Here is a 22209-nt window from a genome sequence, read left to right as displayed (position 1 = left end):
TATATATATATATATATATATATATATATATACTGTATAGATAAACTGTATATATGAACATGACTATGTTTTTACAACATAATCATATGCTTTCTTATAAGACAAAGTTACAAATACCCAAAAGCACATAGTGAACTGGTGCTTCAGGTCAGGTTGACAACAGCTCATGAAATGCTGTTCAACAAGTTTGCCTTACGGAAGCTATCATATAAAAATGGTCTGCTGAGTCATTGAGGTCTTACCGTGTTTGGATTTGTTTTATAAGATACAAAATGTCTGACTTCTGGAATTAGATGGTTATCATAAGGAATTCAGTAAAAATATTTTTCTTCTTTTTATTGTTCTTTCTTTTTTACTTTCTTATATTCTTGATGGAGAAGATCTACACTCCAAGTGAAAGCTGTGATTCTGAATGGATATCCTTCGATGCAGAAGGTGAGTGTGTGTGTGAGACGTAAACTGTCTTCACATTCACATGCCTCAAGCTCATGCCTCATGCTGTATATATAGAGTTATTTCAAACCAAGGGAGACACTTCTGCAATTATTTACTACTGTACAGTCAAGAGCCCACATACTATACAATACATAGATGCAACACCCTTAACAAAACCTCAGGATGAATGCGTGGAATTGTCAAAGAAAAGAGAAGATGACTGGGAAAACAGGGAATAGATTTTGCCGTGACATTGTGGACATTTTTCAAATGAACCTCACATTGTATTTGAGTCTAGGGGATAATTTATGGCATAGTTTAAGTGATTATTTACCTTCAAAACCCAAAATCTAACTGAGGAGGGTAAGACAGGTTGTTTAACAATATAAGTTATTTTTGTGTCAGGTCAAGAATAATAAAAAGCAATTCAATTCATGTTTTATTTGATATTTGTGTCCATTGTGATGTCATTGGAGTGTCCGATTTCTGTATCTGAACCTCTGGCAGTGAGCTTTTGGGTTATGTCATTACTTGTTAAATGAAGTTAGAACTGTCCGGTTGACTTTCTGCTGTGCACTCTTTAGGTTTCAAGGTTGACCTGGAAAGCAAACTGTTTGGACAGCACATTGCATCACGCGTCATCCTGAAAGCTGTGATTGGATTCATGAGAGATAAAAACCCAAATAAGCCCCTGGTGCTCTCTCTGCACGGGTGGAGTGGAATCGGAAAGAATTTTGTTAGTAAGCTGATTGCTGCCAATATTTACAAGAAAGGAATGGACAGCAGCTTCGTTCATGTGCTTACATCTGAACTTCACTTCCCGCACCAAAGTAAAATTGGGACCTACAAGGTATGAAAAAAAGTAGACACAGTTAAAACACTTCTGTCAACTATTGACTTTGAACTATGAATTCAATATGCCATTGTTTCTCTTCAGTCTCAGCTACAGCAGCGGATCAAAGACAATGTCAGAAACTGTGAACGCTCCATGTTTATCTTCGATGAGATGGACAAGATGCATCCTGGCTTGATTGACAGCATAAAGCCGTACCTGGGGTACCATAACAACCTGGATGGGGTTTCCTATCGGAAAGCCATCTTCATCTTTCTCAGGTGACGGGATAAATGCATCTGTCTGACCAATCAGATTTATTATTTGAACAACAGAAGGGAAAAACACAAAAGTGACAAGATTCTAAGGAATTAAAATGTTTATGTAAACCTTTCACTGGTAGAGGTTTTTTTTTTTTAATTTTATTTTTTTTTACATTTTTACAAATTGTAATGCTGTCATAATGGACTGGCATGACATATTGTATAACCACATTATCTAAATTTAGTGATATTGACTAGAGGCCTGGATTAAATGACTTCCCCCTAGGGACTAGGACAGTTTTGAGAAACTCTTATTTCTACCGCCAGAGGGTTTAAAATTAAGTTCCAGAGACATTATTTTACTCCACAAAGGTAACTTTAGCAGAAATGTGTTTGGGTATAGGTGTATGAGGAGCCTAGAGAGATAAATACATAGTTGTTATACTCTTCACAAAAATTTGCTATGAGAAAAGATTTGGAGGAAGCTGTTTGCAACTTGTTTTTTGGCTGATTTACATGGTTTCTGCTAATCAAGACGTGTAATACAGACATCAATACACTGCAGAGCACATTTTGCATCATTAACCATCACTTTCAATTTCCTGAGATTTACTTGACGAGGACACAGAACTGCATTAAAATGCTGCTGTTGCTCAATAGAAACATCTTTTATTAATGTCAGCCCAAAGGTTTATTTTTCATTTGTTTATTGTCCTGTTTAAACAAAAAAAAAATCTTATTTCATTGTACTTTGGGTATTTTATTCTATTGTATCCACTACACTGTCATTAAATCATTCAATCAATGCTTACAAAAACTGGGTATGCATAGCAGAAACATTGTGTATTGTTTAATAGATTGTGAATGTAATTGTGATACTAATGAGTTTACTGTTTTTGATCTTCGTTCTAGCAATGCTGGAGGGGAGAGCATCACACAGACAGCTTTAGATTTTTGGAAAGCAGGACGGGACCGAGAAGAGATCGAGCTAAGCGATGTGGAAACATTGCTCTCTTCATCAGCATTCAACAGCAAAAATTGTGAGTAGACTTTTTTTTGTCACACAGACAAAGATTCCATTCTTCTATTTTGATTTTTTTTTTTTTTTTGCCCACTCTCTTAATCCTCTTCCTGTAGATGGCTTGTGGCATTCAGGTTTGATTGACGAAAACCTGGTGGACTTCTTTGTCCCGTTCCTGCCTCTGGAGTACCGGCACGTCGTCCAGTGTGTCATGGCTGAGATGAAGACCAAAGGACTTCGTCCAGACCAGAACGTTGCAGACAAAATGGCCAAAGATTTGCAGTATTTCCCTAAATCTGACAAAGTTTTCTCTGTCAGTGGCTGCAAGAAGATATGTTCAAGACATCACATGTACACCTAATGCTAACATCTGATGGATGCATATGATTAGTATGGGTAGGTGGATAGATGGATAGGTATCCACCTACCCAGATAGATAGATAGATAGATATATTGATTGATTGATTTTAGGTGTTATGATTATGTTAAAATGTAAACATTTAAAACCTTGGTATCATAGCGGGATCCTCTTTTTTTATTATTATTAAGAATATGATACAAAGTTACACATCATGGATTTCACATAATCTCAAAAAGGTAGCCGATGCCAGGAGATGAAGAAAACGTAAGAAATAATAACAGACAGCATTTCAAAAGTATATACTAGATAGATAACCAAATAATAGTGATGCTATAATAAGGAATGGTAAATGCACTTTTGCTAGTAATATGTTCTAGATCATTAGGCTAAATAAAACAATAATCTATCAAAAAATGTAAGTATGGGGGGGATGGACTTGGCAAATTGTGATTTGTGTAGCTATGGATATTACTTTTCCAGGCAGGTTCATGAGATTTATTATCAAATTCAATGAATTAACATTTCTTGAAATAAAAGAGGGATGTTTCGTTTCTTTAACTGACTATGGATTTTTCACGTCACCTTTGGACTCTGACGTCATATCAGCTCACTGTGGGCATGACAACCACAGCGCCTCCACTGCCAGCAGTCGGCACTGTTTATCCAGTCCGCTTTGTAGCGCTCACGGGCACGCTGACTTCTTTTTCTTCTTTTTAGCCAAGTTTGATCAAGTAAGTAGTGATTCTATAAAAAAATGAACCCGAAGAAGCGACACGTCCTGCTGCTGTGGATGCTTGTCTGCTCCGGTATGACCGAGGCGATCGAGCCCATCAGCACCAGCATCGCGGTAGGCATGGCCGCGGCTCTCACCGGGTTCTTAGCCAGCTACCAGAACATTTTCTATTATTTCAACGAGTGCTGTCGACCCGAGTGGATTTATTTCAACAAGACAGGTAACACACGGGTACCCAGCCAACACATGAGCCGCGACCTCTGTAGCGAACTGTTATACCTTTGAAGCATCTATTTAACCTTTTTCAAAATTGTCAAACATTTCTGGTGCTGTGGTTGAACACAAACAGCCATCAAAGCTTGCCGTGTTTGGCGCGTGTTCATGACGTGTAAGGAAGTTCCCCGTTGTAAAGAAGCTAACGCTAGCTAGCTAGTTAGCTAGCTCCTGCTTGTGTAGCGCGGTTTGCACCGTGGTGTTATGGTTGTTTTTACACTCAACAAGGACTGATGCCAACAATCAAGTGGTTTCGACAATGAACGCGGCACACTTATATTTGTCTTTGCTCGTTTTTTCGTCAGCCAGTGTGCTGGTTAACACGTTTGAGCCGTTCACAACCACAGTGGTTCTAGGAATCGGCGCGGCTCTGGGGCGGACGATCTACAATTATTTACACGAAAGTTGCGATTCAAAATGGATAGCCTTCAATGCAACAGGTGAGCATGTAGATGTGTATAGACTGTATATTTAATGAAACTAATAGCACCAGCGCCGATTATTTAGGTGACCGTGCTGTCTAGACATGAAGTGAAAGTGCCATGGCTTGAGTGCTTTTATCCACTAACCCGAAACCCGAGTCAGAGTTAAATATTTCCTCAACAGCCCTTTCAGACACCCTTCACACCGTTTAGGTTTAGGATTTCATTTTTGATTGGGGACACCTCATCTGAAAACGAAGTCCATCTCAGCACAGTAGTGGAAGGAAACCAACAAGATCAGTTTTGAATTAGAATTCTATCTCTAACTCTAAAACTTGCAGCTTTATTGCACTTGTGTATTTCAACATTATGCAATTTAATACTTCTATTCCACTACATTTTAGAGGCCAATGTTGTACTTTCCCCATTGCATTTGGATGTCATATTTAAAAACTCCAATTGGGTTAACTGGAACAATGCATTGGCACAAGGATGAAAACAGGGCTGTTTCTCTGCGATCATTAAACGTTGTCTTTTAGAGGATATGAGTTTCTCACAAGACAGCGACTGAACTTCCAAACAATCCAAAACAAAGTAGTCGCTAAGAGGCTGAGGTCGGGCCTTAATAGTGCTGTATGTCAATAATTTGCTCATTTCAAAGCTGAAGTCTGTAACTTTATTAATGGAAAAAATACAACTTAACATTTTGTGAAAACGCATATTCAAACTAATCACAGCGCTCAGAAACTATAAGGAACACCACGGTAAAAAAAAAACCGTCCTATTTCCTCATGGGACGTTGTATTTTTTTGTCTGCCTATAACAGGTGCGTAAATTAACTACATAAATCACCGCCCACATCCACCTGACTTACCATAAAAGATGCAACAACAAATAAGCAATACAATTAATTCCATAAGGTGCACTAAATCAGTTCATGACTCCTACAGCGAAGCTACAGACCTATAAGATGCACTGTTATTGATCCCCAGCCGGGAAACCTGGTTGTTACAGCATAAGTAAATACAGAAAGTTAGAGAAAGTAACAGAAATAAGAGGTATATAAATTAAAATGAAGTACAATAGAAATGTACCATGACATGAGATAAGGCAAGATTTGAATGGCTTACCGTCTCAACTAAACCATTTGCTAAGGAAGATGCTCAGGTAGGTGTTTGAGTCAGGTGTTTGCAGCCACTGATCCCGCTGTGCTCTCTTTAGGTCTGGAGGTTGACTTGGAAAGCAAAGTGTTCGGACAGCACATTGGGTCGCGCATCATCCTTAAAGCTTTGACTGGATTCTTGAGTAACGACAACCCGAAGAAGCCCCTGGTGCTCTCTCTGCATGGACACACCGGCACAGGGAAGAACTTTGTTAGCAAGCTGATCGCTGACAACGTTTACAAAGAGGGCATGGACAGCAGCTTCGTTCATGTTTTCACATCTGAACTTCACTTCCCACATTCAAGTAAATTGGAGACCTACAAGGTAAGATGACGAATCCGGATCAGATAGAATCCATCCATACTTTCATTAGAAACACAGGGACGTTACTTGTTTGACCATTTTTATATGAATATGTTACTGTTTCTCTTCAGTCTCAGCTACAGCAGTGGATCAAAGGCAACGTCAGCAACTGTGAACGCTCCATGTTTATCTTTGATGAGATGGACAAGATGCATCCTGGCTTGATTGACAGCATAAAGCCGTACTTGGACTACTACGACAAGCTGGATGGAATTTCTTATCGGAAAGCCATCTTCATCTTCCTCAGGTAAAAAAAGATTAAAGAAAAAAAAGGCCGAAAGTATTCCCCTGAGTCTAGTCTCGCATTGCCAGACCGTCCTCCACAGTGCCGCGGAGGAAGGTCTCGCTAGTCCACACAGCATTCCGGGATGGGAGACAAACATACTCTACCAAAACAATCTACATACTGTGTAAACTGCCTTCTTATTTATGTTCTCTCCTGAAGTCACCACCAGGAAATGTAACCTTAGATCATATCGGCAAATCATGAACGACATTCCCTGAACTGTCTTCGGTGAAAGTGCCTTTATAGTTTTTTCACCCTCATCTTGGTATAAATCTGCACTTTATGTAGCCTATTATATTTTGTATTCCTGTGTTGTATTGAATTCCAAACTGTATGTTGTCTTGCACACTTATGTTTTTCTCGGCTAGATTAAAATTAAAATTAGGCTAAAGGACTATTTGAGTACTAAATGCACATGTGCTGATACTGAGTGCTGCTGGTGATTATGTTGAGAAGAGGTTAAATTGCTAAATGTCTTTTTTTATTTTTACTGTATATTTTTGTTTTGGCCAGGACATCATTGAAAGAGATTCTGAATCTCAATGGGATTTGTTTCTGGTAAAATAAAGGGTAATAAAATAATAATGGACAGATTGCTCGCTGCAAAATCCTCAGGACGGAGCTTTCTTGGGACGTGTACGTTCAGAAGTTGTGTTAGTCTGGCAACAGAAAACTCAAATTGGACAGATAGTCTATCTGTATTAAATTTTAAATTTAGTGATATTTATTGTAATTCTAGCAGAATCTTGACAATGCCAAGTTCTTTGTGTTTGACATTAATCTATAGGTTGTCCAATGGCAAAATGTATTTGGAACGCTTTGCAGCCTTTGAGATATATTTAGTGTGTTGGGGGTTTGGATCTAAATGCTTGTATTTCTATGACGAAAACTCGAGCACAGCGAAATATAGAAACTCTTTTGTGCTCAAAATTTTCAATGTTTCTGAAAATCATTTGCTGCTGCACTTAGAGGCCAATTCTAATATATTTTGCGTATCTGGTCTTCCTCCTAGTAATGCTGGAGGGGAGGGCATCACACAGACCGCTCTAGATTTCTGGAAAGCCGCACGGGATCGAGAAGAGATCGAGCTTAAAGACCTAGAAACGTTGCTCTCTCTTTCAGTTTTCAACAACAAGAATAGTGAGTATACACAAAATTAACACTTCTTTTGTTTTGCTGGACACTTGTATGTCATTATCAGTCAGAAATCAGATTTTGACGTTCTACTGAATTGAATTGAAAGCCTTTATTGTCATTGTACCAGTACAATGAAATTTGGAGAGCAACTCTCTAAAAGTGCACACATTAATAACACATACATAAATATACATATACAATACATTAGTGCAAGTCTGACTGTAGGTTGAGTATGGTGACAGCTTTGGGAAAAAAGCTATCCCTGAGTCTATTTGTTCTGGCCCGTATTGACCTGAAGCGCCTGCCTGAGGGCAACAGGTTAAAGAGATGGGAGCCGGGGTGGGTGGTGTCCCTCAGGATGTTTCTGGCCCTACTGAGACAACGGGACTTGTAGATGGCAGTCAAAGAGGGCAGAGGGCAGCCAATTATTTTTTGTGCAGTGTTTGTCACCCTCTGCAGTCGCTTCCTGTCGGCCTCCGTGCAGCTGGAGTGCCACACTGTCACACTGTCACTACTGGAAGTAGAGCGGGACAATATATCGATATTATATCGATATCGTGATATGAGACTAGATATCGTCTTAGATTTTGGATTTCGTAATATGGCATAAGTGTTGTCTTTTCCTGGTTTTAACGCCTGCATCATGTTACAGTGATGTCACTTTCTGAACTTACCAGACTGTTCTAGCTGTTGTATTATTTGCCTTTTACACACTTAGTCATTATACCCACATTACTGATTATTATTTATCAAAAAATCTCATTGTGTAAATATTTTGGGAAAACGCCAATAGTCAACACTACAATATCAATGCGGCATTGATATGGAGGTGTTCTGTCAAAAATATTGTCCCATTTGATTTTCTCCATATTGCCCAGCCCTAACTGGACGTATCTGTTCATCTCTTTCTACAGGTGGCTTGTGGCATACAAGTTTGATTGACAAGAACCTGGTGGACTTTTTCGTCCCGTTCCTGCCTCTGGAGTACCGGCACGTCGTCCAGTGTGCCATGGCCGCGATGAAAGCCAAAGGACTTGAGCCGGATAAGAACGTGGCAGAGCAGGTGGCCAGAGATGTAAACTATTTCCCCAAATCTGAGAGAGTGTTCTCCGTCAAAGGCTGCAAGACGATCGAGAACAAGTTGCACTACTACACATAACGTCAGCATCTGACGGACACTCGGATGCCGACGTTATCGTCCACTATGTGCACTTTTTTTAAAAAGAGAAACACTCTCGGCCAAATAACTAAAGAGAGGATGTCAAGCTGACTGAACTCTGAGGACGGAGGTTACTCTGTCTGACTTTGTGGCCACATGGAGGACTTGAGCAGGCCTTCTCAAATGTTGCATATTGCTTACACTGAATGCGGAGGCTGATGAACGAGAACGGCGCCAGTTGAATGAAAAAGTAATAAGACTGAAATGCTATCCTGTGTAAGTGATCGAGGGGCTTGATCTCCGCTTTATGTCACACCCCGGTGAGAGTCTCAAAGGCGGTTTAGTTTTCCTGAGAGCTTCCTAATGAGTTAACAGGCTGTCCTGTCTGTGAAACGATGGCATTCACTGTTTTTTTATGTGTACTCCATCATTTGGATTACTGGAAACACCAGCCTTAATTTCTTTTTAATTGTAAATTTTTATTTTTTTTAGATCTACACACGTCCACTGTACATACGAGTTCATCAACAGTTAAATTTGGCCTTAAATACATAATGCAGATAACTCTGTTTATGTCATTTTGAAATCAACATTAGCAAGATATGTTTTCTACACAGTTCAGCCCCACACTTTTGATATCCAGTTTGGTTAATATGAAACATGATTAATGAGTAATATACACTGTTATTGATATGGATGTGTCCATAGTGAATTATTTGTAGATGTAATTTAGCCTTTTATTCACATTTTGACTGGACTCTGCAGGGTATTTCTACACTGTGTATGAACTCAGGATAGTTCCAACTATCGCAAACCCCGATTTTACCAAAACTTCGATTTTTGTTATTTCTTAAAAATCCAGACCGTTCAGGACACAAATCTCTAACATTGTATATATCTGATTTGTTGATTCCCCAATTACTTGGATTTAAAATTCAGCTAAAAGGCTTCTTTCAAAACACAATACTGTGTACTATATTTAGTCTCTAAAGAGATGTTGTGGAAAACAATGTTGTCCAAGGAAATGTACTGATGGTTTCTCAAAATGTGACCGTTTGCTGTCAGGTTTAACAATAACAACAAAAAGAAGTTATGAAATGTTTTTTATACAATTGCTCACTGTGAAAGAGCATTGATTGTGTGAATGGAAAGCCAACACTAGCAAGCTTCTCTGCTGTAAACACACCAGACAAACGAATCATAAATTAAAATATGGCATTTTCTTAGTGTCACTGTTTCTGCTGCATGCTTTTCATCAGGCTGAAGAGCTTTGAACCGTAGGGTGACCACGAATGAGCTGGTTTCTGAGAAAAAGTTTACCCTGAACATGAGGTAACTGATTTATGCTGATCTGTTTTTCTTTGTAACGTATCTAGGTATGGACACGTGAAGTTATAAAAAAAATTTCAAAATAGCAAAGAACACTACAGAATATCTTTGGATGTATACAATAATCCTAAAGGAAGCTAAACTAGTACAAATGGTAAGTTAAATCAGTAGGTTCTTTCAGTAACCATGTTAATGTTTCTTTTCTTTAAGCTTAAATCACTTAAGGTTTTCTTTCCTTTATGATCGACGTGTCAGATGAAAACTCGGACTGAAATGAGTCGTGTAATAATCACATAGCTTGCAAAACACTACGGTGCAAAGTGCAAAACTAGGCCCAACGCTAAAACAACTAAGAGAAAAGAAACAGCTGTGACATTGTGTGGGAGATGCTCGTAGATGTTGCACATAGGCCCTGTCCTTCTGCCATGAAGGGTAAGTTAAAAAAAAAAAAAAAAGATTGATGGGCATTACTGTTTTGTTATTGCTTTCGCACTAAGGCATTCTTTCTAATTTATAACATTGCATGGCTAAGTGCATCCCAGATACTCATTACATTGTAAAGACATTCTAATTTCAATTGTGTATTTCATTCACTACGTAGTTGGACAAAATAGTTCATAGCTAAGGTCAGGAATAATGATGCCAACCTCTTGGACTTCCAAAGATAAAATGGTTTATCACAATTTAAGTCTAATGCACTGATGGGTTGAGCCCACGGTCTCCCCAAATGGAGCGTTCTTTCCACAGACAGCAATCAATTAGTGACGTCACTGATTAAGAATGCCAGCCAACTTTTTCCATAGGTGCTGCCTGTGCAAGCACAACCCACCCAAACAGTGTTTGAATTTGGTTGACCAATCCCAACAGAGTTGGCCAGCTGACCAATCAGAGCAGACTAGGCTTTTCGGTAAGGCGGCCCAGGAGCTCAAATAGTGTTTTATGCAGAGGACCTGCAGTAATACAAACTTATTTTTTTGAACATCAAAACATGTATTCAATTAGTCCCTTAGAGAACAAATATGATGAAAGGGAGAATAATATAGGCTTTTAATCCTGGTTCACTTAGGATTGCTTACCCCATGCCGTTCACAATTAGCCTTCTTTATTTATGTTTTCAGGGGCAAAAAGCTAGGGTAACTTTTCTCTTATTATATGGAGTACTTCACAAGTAAACAAAGAAGAGGACAAAAAGGATCTGGTGTCATATCAACTTTATATCACATTTAACACAGTAATCACCCCTTTTTCTTTTAGAAAAACTGTTGTGTTGCCACTTGCAGCATCAGCGATCTTCCTTACAATCCCGTGATTTGAAGCCCATCACTCGTGACATCTTTGTGTTCTTTGTTGTTGTAAACACTCCTTGAGTAAATTCTGAATGAAGAGGCACAGTCTGTATAAAGGTCAAGAGTCTTATACCAGCAGGACTGCATTAATGCAGCCATCGTTCTCTGGGTTATTTGTCACTTGGGCATATTTACCTGGGTAGTAAAAGAAATATTCAGTTAAAACGTTATATATATTTCACACAAATGGATCACAGTATAATTCTACACCTTTATAATGTTATGTGATGATCATGTACATGCACGTGCACACTTCACCCAGCTAAGGAATACAATCGGCAATTTCTACAACAATATCCATTTGCGTTCATAAAGTTATTGTTTAACCCGAAAATAGAAGTTGGATTCATTGTTTATAGATGTTTCTGAATTTTTTACAAAAAAATAGGGAATAGACACTGTAAACACAATGGATTTATGGTTCACAAAGATGAGCTCTTACCCCAGACAACCTTTCCTCCTTGTGTAACCAAGCCCAGCTCGCTGACATTGACCTCGACGACTGTTCCTTTAGTGATGACTCCCAGAGAGGTGTAGAGGGGTGAGGAGGGGTTCTTCTTTACTCCCAGGATGGGAAGGCAGAACGTGGCCTTCAGCTCTGGATGTGTGACATGAGCCTTCTTAAAACGCAAACCCTAAAAGTAGAATAAAGAAAAAGATGTCAATTAGGAGTTAGGCACCTAATTCAAAACAGAAACTCAGCAATAAGCCTGAGATGCATGTGAAGAAACAGCAGTTCAGATTAGTGAAAGTGTAGAATGGAACAAAACATTTAAATTTGAAACTATACTGCGATCTTACCATGGGTCTGATGAAACGCTCATATTTGGGAGGTTTACGGGTGAAGCCGTCGCCAACAAAGCAAACTTTGGTGACCATTCTCTTCCAGGCTTTCTTTTGTCTCTTTCCAGTTTTGATGACTTTGAGCACCTCCGTCTCTCCCTGGGCACGCACCTTTGGCAGGGGCACCTCCCATTTACCCTACAGAAAACATTACACTTGTGTGAATAGAAAGCAATAACATTATTTCAAAACATCTACATCATTACCATAAATTTAACAAATGAAAAAATATCTTTTGCACAAAAGCAGGAAAACTTCTAGAATCTACTAGACAACCACCGAAAAAATAGCTGCCGGCGAGTAGATTTCCTCTGGTACTTACAGCCTTTTCTTTCCTCTTCTGTTTGATCATGTTGGAGAGGACCTTAGCACGGGACTGTCCCTCTCTGTCCAACAGGTAGGCTGGCACTGCTCCCTCTGGCGTCTTATCATCGTTCTTCTGCTTGGTCCTTCTCTGTTCATGCATTTTGATGCTGCAAAGAAAAATTACAAAACAAATTGTTAAGCTCTTTATTGGACATACTTATCATGGTTCGTTTGCCAGCATTTATAAAGACTAAAAGATTTTCTGTATATACTCACGTCTTCTTCATCTGAATCTTCTCTGCATGTCTCTGTTTGTGGTACAGTTTGGCCTTCAACCCAATCAGCTTCCTGGCTTTGTGGGACCGCTCATGAGCCTCACGGCTCTCCTTCTTCCTTTTCTTTTCATGGTGGTCAAGGCGGTAGCCATGCCGCTTGCGATGTAACTCAATGTGCTCGTTCTGGGGCTAAAAAAGCAAAAACAACAACATGCAATTCAATTCAACTGCATTGTGAACTTTATTAAATGCACAGGTTTGGAGCAGTAAGCAGAAGTAATAACTACATTACAGGACACTGCAGTATAGCATCTCTAATGTGGACCAATATGGCCAAACTTCTGGCATTAAACAAATGTTTTGTTACAAACTGTTAACATTACTCCTACTGCAGCCCTTGCATGTTGTATTAATCTTTTTAGTGGTTTTTATTATTCAAACTGGCACATTTCCATAAAATAAAAATCAATTTACAACTTAATTTAGTAGATAATTTATCAACTATGTATAACATACATACATATATTTTTAAATTCATATATAGATGATATCATATATAGGAAAATAGATCAATAATTATAATAAGTAACTGTTACATGTTAATTGGGATCAATATCAATCAATTCTCAAAATTACATGCAACACATTACAATAATGTATACTTCATTAATCCCGCAAGGGTCAAATGTTTTGACTCTATTGTTATTACACATATATACTCAGTACCTATATACATGCAAGCGGTTGAGGGTTTGGTAACTTGCTCAAGAGCAGTCCACCCCCACCACCATACTTTGGGGCCGTATGGGGACTTGAACCAGCGACCTTCCGGTTCCCAACACAACGCCGTACAGACTGGGCTAAGACCTATGCCATCATCAAAGAGCTCTAACGCTACACTGGATAAGGATCTTTCGTGCTCATACACCTGTTATTTCACTGCTTCTCGTGTCAGCGAGGTCTTGTAGATGTTACAGTGTAAACAAACCAGGGCAGAGAAAGCAGCAGTCACACTGCCACATGTGAACTAAAGCTAATGCTAGCACACATGCTAATCTGTTAAAACGCGTAACAAAAGTCATATAACGCAATTTAACAACGCTTGTTTTCTTACCATTTTGTGTTTAAGGTGTTAAGTGTTACGGGGAATACGTCACAGGTGGTACCAGTTGGTAAAGACGCAGAATATTTGGTGTTTTTCGCTAGAGGCTGGGGTCGTTTCGGTGTTGTTTCCCCGACGCCAATACTTAGAGGAAGTACGTCATCTTGACCCAACGGTTAAATGTGAACGGCTTGGTAAAAACTTGAACTGTCTATGGTAAAAACCGAAAGCTTACGTGACACTGAACCACGTAAAGACAAAATACATTGATTCACATGATTTAAAAAGAAGAAGTCTTTGTGTAAATAATGAATGCATAACTTTATGTACGCATATTTAACGTGTACAATTTTGTGCATTGACGGAACCACTCGTGGCCGGAAATATAAGCTACAGACGCTTGTTTCTAGGGGTGTATTTTGTAGCCGCACCGTATGAAAGCGTGACATTTCACGTCAGATTATGTTGTTTTCTAGGACATTGTATTGCTTTGGTCGGGGATAGACTAAATACTGCTCTGATAGCTATAGCCATACGTCTCCCTCGTTTTTATTTTTGTGTAGCCATTTCAAGATGGCTGACACTGCTCTGTCTTCTTTGGACTGCTTAACAATGGTTCGTCTGAAGTTAAGATTAAGGAAACAGCTTGGAAGATAAACAGACATTTAAGATACACGTTAGAGCCTGTCGGATATTAAGCATGATGATGTCGGTAAGTTATAATTAGCAAATCAGACTAATGTCAGTGATACATCTTCTTAATATCATGCCGACTTCATAACAGCGTCCCTGTCCTTCCCAGGGCAGGTATGTGTTAGCTGCTGGGCTCCAGGGCTGCAGATGCAGAGTGAGCTGTCATGTAAAACGCCACTACAGCTTCCTTCCAGGTACTTTTAATTCATAACTAGATCCTTTTTTGATCAGTGTTGGAGAAAGTTTTCAGATACTTCACTCTGAAAATACCCCTACAAGTAAAAGTCTTTCACAAAACCTTATTTAGTAAACGTTTGTAAATATTTTCAAAGTAAAACACTAGGGTTGTACAATATTGACAAAATGTGATATTGTAAAATAGATTAGGAATATTTCTTATTCATTTTGATATTTTTAAACATGTAAAATTACTAAACTTATGGGAAAATGCATCAAAATAGATTCATGACAAATAAAACAAGTTTTCCTACAACACAAGGGTTATTTAAACTGACGTAAAAACAGGAATAAATAAATAACGACCATGTCTACAGAACAGGACAAATTAGAAACAATCAATATATAAATATGTAAATATATAGCAACACTTTTAATATAATATTGAGCAACGTGATAAAGATATTGAGTCAATATATCATGCACCCCTGCCTATAAAACACTGCATTTCCCTGTCAGTGTTTTAGTATTATATGATGTTTCTGAATCAATAATCCTGCTGCAGTGATGTGTATGTTGCATTTTACTGCTGTATATGTTAATTTACAGCAATGCATCATATGCATGTGAGAACCATGTATCTCTAGAAAGTCAACTTTTCATAGTGTCAGAAAAAAAACAGCCCTGTTTTCCACTTTGTGACGATGCATTTTCCAGCTGATCCAAAAGGCTTAGGTTTTAAATAGTTTATATAGCTTAAGATATAGGAGGATTTTCTTAAATCATAGAGGCATACTTCATACTTCAGTTCATCACAAGCATTAAAAGCAACCAAATGTGGGGATGCATGGGATGGGTAAGAAAAATTGTTATTTTACAAGTAACGTGAACTAGTACCTATTGCTGTCAAATGTGGACTAAAAAGTTCAATGTTTGCCTCTGAGATGTATTGGAGCAGAACTATAAAGTTGCTTAGGTAAAGAATACCATAATTTAATATTTAAGTACAGTACTTGTAATTGTACATAGTTACGTTCCACCACTGGTTATGATTACCAATGCTTTCCAATGCATGATGCACATGCGTTAATTAGTTGATTAATTGATTCATCAAGCAACAGAAAACTAGAAGATTCCAGTTCCGTCTGGTTTAAATTTTACAGATGTTTTGTGGATTTTTTCCTTTTCACATCATTATAAAGCATATGTTTTGCTGACATGTTCGTTGTCCTAGATGATGTCAAATCATTGCGGGCTGTGGTCAACCCTGATATATCCAAGTAAGTAATTTCTTTCTGCGGTGAGTTCTTTGAAACTCTGTTTAGATTCGGCTGTCTTCTGGTCTCCGTGTTAACTTTGTCCACTGTATTTGCAGGATCCGAAACATCGGCATCATGGCCCACATTGATGCAGGAAAGACAACAACCACAGAAAGGATGCTTTATTACTCTGGCTATACGAGAGCACTAGGAGGTAAGTAGGATGGTAAAAAAAAGATGTGGACATAGTAAAAGATTTGTTACCCATGAACTTTATTTCCTGTTTGTTTCAGACGTGGACGACGGGGATACAGTCACAGATTTTATGGCTCAAGAGAGGGAGCGGGGCATCACCATACAGTCGGCAGCAGTCACATTTGATTGGAAAACTCATAGAATAAACCTCATAGACACCCCAGGTACAGATAACGTCCTTGTGAAAATAAGAAATCCCAATGGAAATGAGAAGAGACTGTCACTCACATATGACAATATGTGTCTGTGTGTGTGATTCCAGGACATGTTGACTTCACTCTCGAGGTAGAGCGGGCACTTCGTGTTCTTGATGGGGCTGTTGCAGTGTTTGATGCTTCAGCCGGTGTTGAGGTGAGTCCACTGCTTTTAAACTACTTTTTTATTTTTATTTTTAATATGTGGTGGTCATGGTATTGCATGCGCTCTTGACACAGTTGCTTCTGTCACCTTGACAACACCAACAGGCTCAGACTCTGACCGTGTGGAGACAAGCAGAGAAGCACCATGTTCCCTGTCTGTGTTTCCTGAATAAGATGGATAAGCCTGCAGCAAAGTGAGTGACTAAACAGTCTGACCATAGACATGTTTTCTTTGTTATTTTTTCAAAATGTAACTGAAAACGTTCTTTCATTTTTCTCTCTCAGCCTACATTTTTCCATTCAGAGCATAAGACAGAAATTAAAAGCCAATCCAGTCCTCTTGCAGGTAGGCCTTTAAAAAAAACACAGCAACATTAAAGACATCCATTTGAATTGAATAACATCAGTACTAATCTAGCAGTCAAGTAGCATTCACTGATAAGAATACAGGTAAATAAAATTCTGATTATACGTTTACTGAAACATGACTTAGCACACACATTGTCACAAGCAGGTTTTTTGTGACTGGATAATCAGTACTGACCCAATCAAAAACACACTACAAAGAAGGTAAATGTAAAAACCCACTAGGAGCATGTTACCATGTGATGCAGTTGTCTCATAGAGAGCCATCCTGTTTCATAGATTCCTGTTGGCAGTGGCAGAAACTTCTCAGGTGTGGTTGACTTGTTAACCAACCAGAAGATGATATGGAAGCCAATATCTATGAGACATGACGATGGACGAATGTTTGAAAGCAAACCTCTCGACCAGTCGGATGAGCCAGAACTTTTGCAGGAGGTCAACGAGGCCAGGGCAGCTTTAATTGAGCAGGTATAACATTTTCAGCAATTTTGGCATATTTAAATGTTGAGATCTTCTTTCCAGTTCATATTTCTTTTCTCAATCACAGGTTGCTGATCTGGATGATGAGTTTGCGGAACTGCTGCTGACTGATTTTAGCGACAATTTTGATGCCGTTCCCTCAATCAAAGTAAGCGTTGTATTGTGTTGTTCTACAATATAAGCCAATAAAGTAACACTGTTGCTTGTGCATACAAAGTAAATTGTGTTAATGTGTCCCCAGCTGCGGGAGGCTGTGCGGCGGGTGACTCTGGCCCGTAAGGGCGTCCCAGTACTCTGTGGGAGCTCTTTGAGAAACAAAGGTGTTCAGCCTCTTTTAGATGCCATCACTGCCTACCTGCCCGCCCCCAATGAACGACACCATGACCTGGTGTGAGTGAATTCTTTGACTGTCATGACATTTGGACGATTCCAGCATTTCTCTGTCTAGGTTCTGCATTCCAAAACTGCTTTTTAATTTTTTTTAATCATATTCTTAACCATTTTCTGTATTTGTGCATTGTCAAGTATTAAAACTTTCACCGCTCTGAATGAGGAACTCCTAGTTAGACAGAGGGTAGTCTTGCATTGCCAGACCTATCTACACATTACAATGTCAGTGTTGGAATACGGTCTGGCTACACTGTTCATTTACTCTGGGGTAGGGGAAAAACGCTCTGGCTCTCTACCGACCCTTTTCTGTTGCGAAAGAACTGGCAGTAGGTACTAAGCTTTAATTTTAGTAGCAAGTCAGATTATTTGAATTCACAAGCTAATAGTTAACAAAAAGCTTATTTAAGTCATGTGACTCACATTCAAATGGCCTCCTGGAAACGGTTTCCATTGTTTTGTGTGCTCCTTGCAGCGCGTCTCTGTATTTGGTTGTGTTGTTTGTATTTGCAGTGCGTTGAGTCCTTAGGGCCACTGCATTTATAGGCTGAAGTTAGTGGTCTTTAACACAACTTTGTTAAATGTGATGGCTCTCACTTTACTTACTCGATGTGAGGTCTGTGGAGTAGTTTTCCTTGACACATGGAATTTAATGGGTCAGAATGAGCCTAATAAGGTGTCTGTCACATTGAATGTCACAATTGTTAAAAGATCAACTCATACTGAAATTGCCCTATAACATTTTTATGAGGTACTATACTATGACTTTTTTGATATTTTTATGACATACGATCATACTATACTATGACCTTTTATGACATACTATGGCGTTTTTTAAACGTTAATGACCGACTATACTTTTGTCACAATTATTGTTAAAATAGAAAAAAAATCAAATCATACTGAAATTGTTCTTTATGAATATGCCATGCTTTTAAGAAAATGTTCGTATGTAATCATGTTTATTGTCACACCATAAGCTCTGTTCATCATCCTACAGGCGGTGGTACAAGGACGACCTATGTGCTCTGGCCTTCAAGGTTGTGCATGACAAGCAGCGTGGTCCTCTGGTATTTCTCAGGATTTACTCTGGTACTCTGAAACCACAGACTGCTGTCCACAACATCAACAGGAACAGCATGTACGCGGTTTCCATTACCATTTTGACCCAAATCATTATTATGATATGCCCAAGCTTTTATTGTTTGTGTCATGTTGTGTGTAGTGAGAGGATGAGCCGGCTGCTGGTGCCGTTTGCTGATCAACATGTAGAAATCCCCTCGATGACAGCGGGAAACATCGCTCTGACTGTAGGACTGAAGCAGGTACAACATCATACGCTATATTCTTAATTTGCTTTTTTAAAGATGTCCTTGAAATGTTTATTTTTGTTTTCCACTTTCACTTAAGACAGTCACGGGGGACACTATCGTTTCATCGAAGGCTTCAGCAGCAGCTGCAGCCCGCCGAGCCCAAAACGACGGCGTGGAAAGCAAGAAGCATGGCGAACATGCCAGCGTTGTCCTTTCAGGGGTGGAGGTCCCTGATCCTGTCTTCTTCTGCACCATAGAACCGCCCACCATGGCCAAACAGGCTGGTCAGTGACAGTGATTATAGTTTAACTACAAACCCTCCGGCAACCTTGTAGTCACTCACACGTTGTATTTTATTTCCTGAAAGATCTTGAGAATGCACTTGGCTGCCTTCAGAGAGAAGACCCAAGTCTTAAAGTCAGACTTGACCCTGACTCTGGACAGGTAATGCCATGATTGGATTAGCCAAGACTTTCTTTAGGCAGAGAATCTGCCACTAATTAAGAGTCAACTAATTGTCTCCATCCTCAGACCATTTTGTGTGGGATGGGAGAGCTGCACATCGAGATCCTCCATGATCGAATCAGAAGAGAGTATGGCATTGAGACTCACCTTGGACCGCTACAGGTGGCTTACAGGGAGTCTATTCTCCACGAGGTCTCTACTATAGGTACAATAGTTTTTTAATCTGTGCATTAGGTTAAGGACAAAATAACTCCTATCAACTAACTACTGTACTTTTACCAATTTTTGTTCTGTATTTATTTTCCGACTTAAATTTTAATGTAGACACGCTGGACCGTACTGTTGGGGAGAGACGACATCTTGCGACAGTGGAGCTGGCTGTCACACCTCTTGAAATCCCCACTACCGGTAGTTCATGTGAATTAGCGTTTACAGAGGAATTGGGGGGGCAACTATCACCAGAAATAAAGGAGGCAGTGGAGAATGGAGTAAACAGCTCCTATCTTCAAGGTATCATTTAACAAAACTAATTTCTTCTCTTGCAAACAAGCCCTGCCCTTTTTCACATTGCCAGATTTTTTTTATTTAAGAAGTTACTGAAACACAAAAAAGTTAATGCCTGCTTTCACCTTTAGGTCCATTGCTAGGATATCCTTTACGGGGTGTATCGACACTGATCAAAAATGTCAAGATGGAACCAGGAACGTCTCCTGCCATGGTGTCCGCCTGTGTGTCCCGCTGCATGCTGAAGGTAAACCATTATGCGTTGCTGTTGCATCAAAACTGTGAACTACAGAATTTTCATTAGATAAGCCACACTTCTGTTTCTTTGGATGCAGGCTCTAAGGCTAGCTGGAGGTCAGGTCCTGGAGCCAGTGATGTCCCTTGAGGTGACTGTTGGGGAGGAACGCCTTAGCTCTGTGCTGGGGGATTTAGCCCAAAGACGAGGAACGGTTCGAGACATACAGAGTCGTCACGACGACAAGGTGCTGCTAGCAACTGTGCCCTTGGCTGAGATGATGGTGAGATCACATACAAATCAAAGATTTTACCTGTTGCTTTTGGTTTATTGGGTCACTTCGAAAATGATTTACTTTTCATACTCGTTTCCCTATAAAGGGCTATTCCACCATCCTGCGAACACTGACATCTGGCAATGCCACCTTCTCCCTGGAGCTGGACACCTATGAGGCCATGAACCCCCAGGACCAGAACACCCTTATTAAAAGAATGGCTGGTCTGCTGTGATTTCCTGTTTTCAACAATTTGAAACAGTTCAGCAATGGGACCAATGACCGTCTGAAACCGAGGCATTACTAGTACCCAAACAGATTTTCCAAGACTAATGGTACATATCAGACTAAGCAAGTACAATGCTATTTATAGTATGAATATCCACTGGAGGGAGGACATTACAAATGTCAAAGTATACAATGTTCTTAGCGAAATACAAAATAAACTTGAAGCAAAATGTTTTTTTTTGTATGAAACACGAGACTCACATACATAACATATCAACATTTTATTCACAATTTACAGAATATCAACATTCACACATTTAAGATTGGTTTATGCAATTAGATTACTATGACTTGACATTTTTATTGCTTACTATACAATATATAATAATACTATCCTACATAATCTGACTTCCCGTCCCATCTGAAAATGAACCTTATTGTATGCACTAACTATATTAGAAATGTCATGCTTTTCTCATGAAATGATTTGATAATGTAAATGCATTTCCCCTGTACTATTATTTTTTTGTTGAAAAAAATATGGTAATGTCGAAAGTCTTAGTACAGTATGTCGAGAAACAATAGTATAAATCACAAAAAAGTCACTATAGTATGTCGGAAAAAGTCTTAAATAGTAGAGTATATTGAAAGTCATGTATAGTATATTGATTAAAAAGGCATAGTATGTAGAAAAAAGTTACAAAAAACTCATAGTATTTTATAAGTCAAAAGACAGTACAGTATGTCGAAAAAAAGTCATAGTGTAGTATGTCGAAAAAAAGTCACATTAAAAGTGAAGTATGTCAAAATGTGTTGAAAAAAGTCATAAAAAATGTTGAAAAAAATAGTATAGAATGTCGCAAAAAAGTAATCGTTTAGTATGCTAAAAAAATCATAAAAAGTCATAGTATAGTATGTCAAAAAAGTCATGAAAACTCATTGTATGGTATGTCGAAAAGTCAAAATATAGAATGTCAAAGAAAAAAAAAAAAGGTATAGTAGAGAATATAGGTCATATAGAAGAAAGTCATAGTATTTCAAAAAAGTCATAGTAACTATGTCAAAAAAGTCAAAAAGGTTATAGTATAGTATGTCGAAAAAGTCAAAAATATAGTATAGTGTGTCAAAAAAGTCAAAAAGGTTATAGTATGTCAAAAAAGTCAAAAAGGGTCATAGTATAGTATGTCGAAAAAGAAAAAAGATCATAGTATGTCAAAAAAGGCAAAAACGCCATTTTATAGTATGTCAAAAAGGTCATAGTATAGTATGTCGAAAAAGTCAAAAATATCATAGCATAGTATGTCGAAAAAGTCGTAATATAGTATGGTGAAAAAAGTCAAAAAGGTCATAGTATAGTATGTCGAAAAAGTCAAAAAGATCATAGTATAGCATTTCGAAAAAGTCAAAAAGGTTTTAGTATAGTGAAAAAAGTTAAAGCTCATAGTATAGTGTGTCGAAAAAGTTATAATATAGTATGGTGAAAAAAGTCAAAAAGATCATAGTATAGTGTGTCGAAAAAGTCATAATATCGTTACGGTTTAAGAAGGGAGGACCCAAAAGCAGAG

General features: G+C 38.7%; 4 protein-coding genes across 5 annotated transcripts; 3 read left to right on the top strand and 1 right to left on the bottom strand.

The window, feature by feature from the left end:
• Positions 1-185: 185 nt before the first annotated feature.
• Positions 186-3451, top strand: LOC116703919 (torsin-1A). The gene is made up of 5 exons (XM_032539007.1): positions 186-435; positions 1020-1285; positions 1373-1548; positions 2443-2570; positions 2668-3451. Exons 1-5 carry the CDS (start codon positions 294-296, stop codon positions 2910-2912), a joined length of 957 nt encoding a protein of 318 aa, XP_032394898.1. The 5' UTR covers positions 186-293; the 3' UTR covers positions 2913-3451.
• A 75-nt stretch (positions 3452-3526) lies between these two features.
• Positions 3527-9677, top strand: tor1 (torsin family 1). 2 transcript variants are annotated; one of them, XM_032539005.1, is made up of 5 exons: positions 3527-3865; positions 5562-5827; positions 5938-6113; positions 7165-7292; positions 8204-9677. In XM_032539005.1, the coding sequence occupies exons 1-5, from the start codon at positions 3667-3669 to the stop codon at positions 8446-8448; spliced, it is 1014 nt and encodes a 337-aa protein (XP_032394896.1). In that variant the 5' UTR covers positions 3527-3666; the 3' UTR covers positions 8449-9677. The 2 variants fall into 2 exon arrangements, with proteins under 2 accessions (XP_032394896.1, XP_032394897.1); XM_032539006.1 differs by lacking the exon at positions 3527-3865 and adding an exon at positions 4033-4358.
• Positions 9678-10971: 1294 nt separating this feature from the next.
• On the bottom strand, positions 10972-13893 carry nsa2 (NSA2 ribosome biogenesis homolog (S. cerevisiae)). Its single transcript, XM_032539710.1, has 6 exons — positions 13662-13893; positions 12549-12736; positions 12289-12439; positions 11925-12104; positions 11566-11758; positions 10972-11258 (listed from the first exon to the last, which is right to left on the bottom strand). Exons 1-6 carry the CDS (start codon positions 13662-13664, stop codon positions 11191-11193), a joined length of 783 nt encoding a protein of 260 aa, XP_032395601.1. The 5' UTR covers positions 13665-13893; the 3' UTR covers positions 10972-11190.
• Positions 13894-14050: 157 nt separating this feature from the next.
• Positions 14051-20877, top strand: gfm2 (GTP dependent ribosome recycling factor mitochondrial 2). Its single transcript, XM_032539708.1, has 20 exons — positions 14051-14361; positions 14452-14536; positions 15754-15799; positions 15895-15992; positions 16072-16197; positions 16296-16384; positions 16498-16586; positions 16678-16738; positions 17038-17226; positions 17306-17386; positions 17480-17628; positions 18626-18766; positions 18851-18950; positions 19036-19222; positions 19306-19382; positions 19470-19608; positions 19728-19913; positions 20039-20154; positions 20243-20425; positions 20523-20877. The coding sequence occupies exons 1-20, from the start codon at positions 14350-14352 to the stop codon at positions 20649-20651; spliced, it is 2283 nt and encodes a 760-aa protein (XP_032395599.1). The 5' UTR covers positions 14051-14349; the 3' UTR covers positions 20652-20877.
• Positions 20878-22209: the final 1332 nt, after the last annotated feature.

This window comes from Etheostoma spectabile, chromosome 16 (assembly GCF_008692095.1).
Source record: "Etheostoma spectabile isolate EspeVRDwgs_2016 chromosome 16, UIUC_Espe_1.0, whole genome shotgun sequence".
In the NCBI taxonomy this organism is placed as follows: Eukaryota; Metazoa; Chordata; class Actinopteri; order Perciformes; family Percidae; genus Etheostoma; species Etheostoma spectabile.
This window is presented reverse-complemented; position numbering and strand designations above follow the sequence as displayed.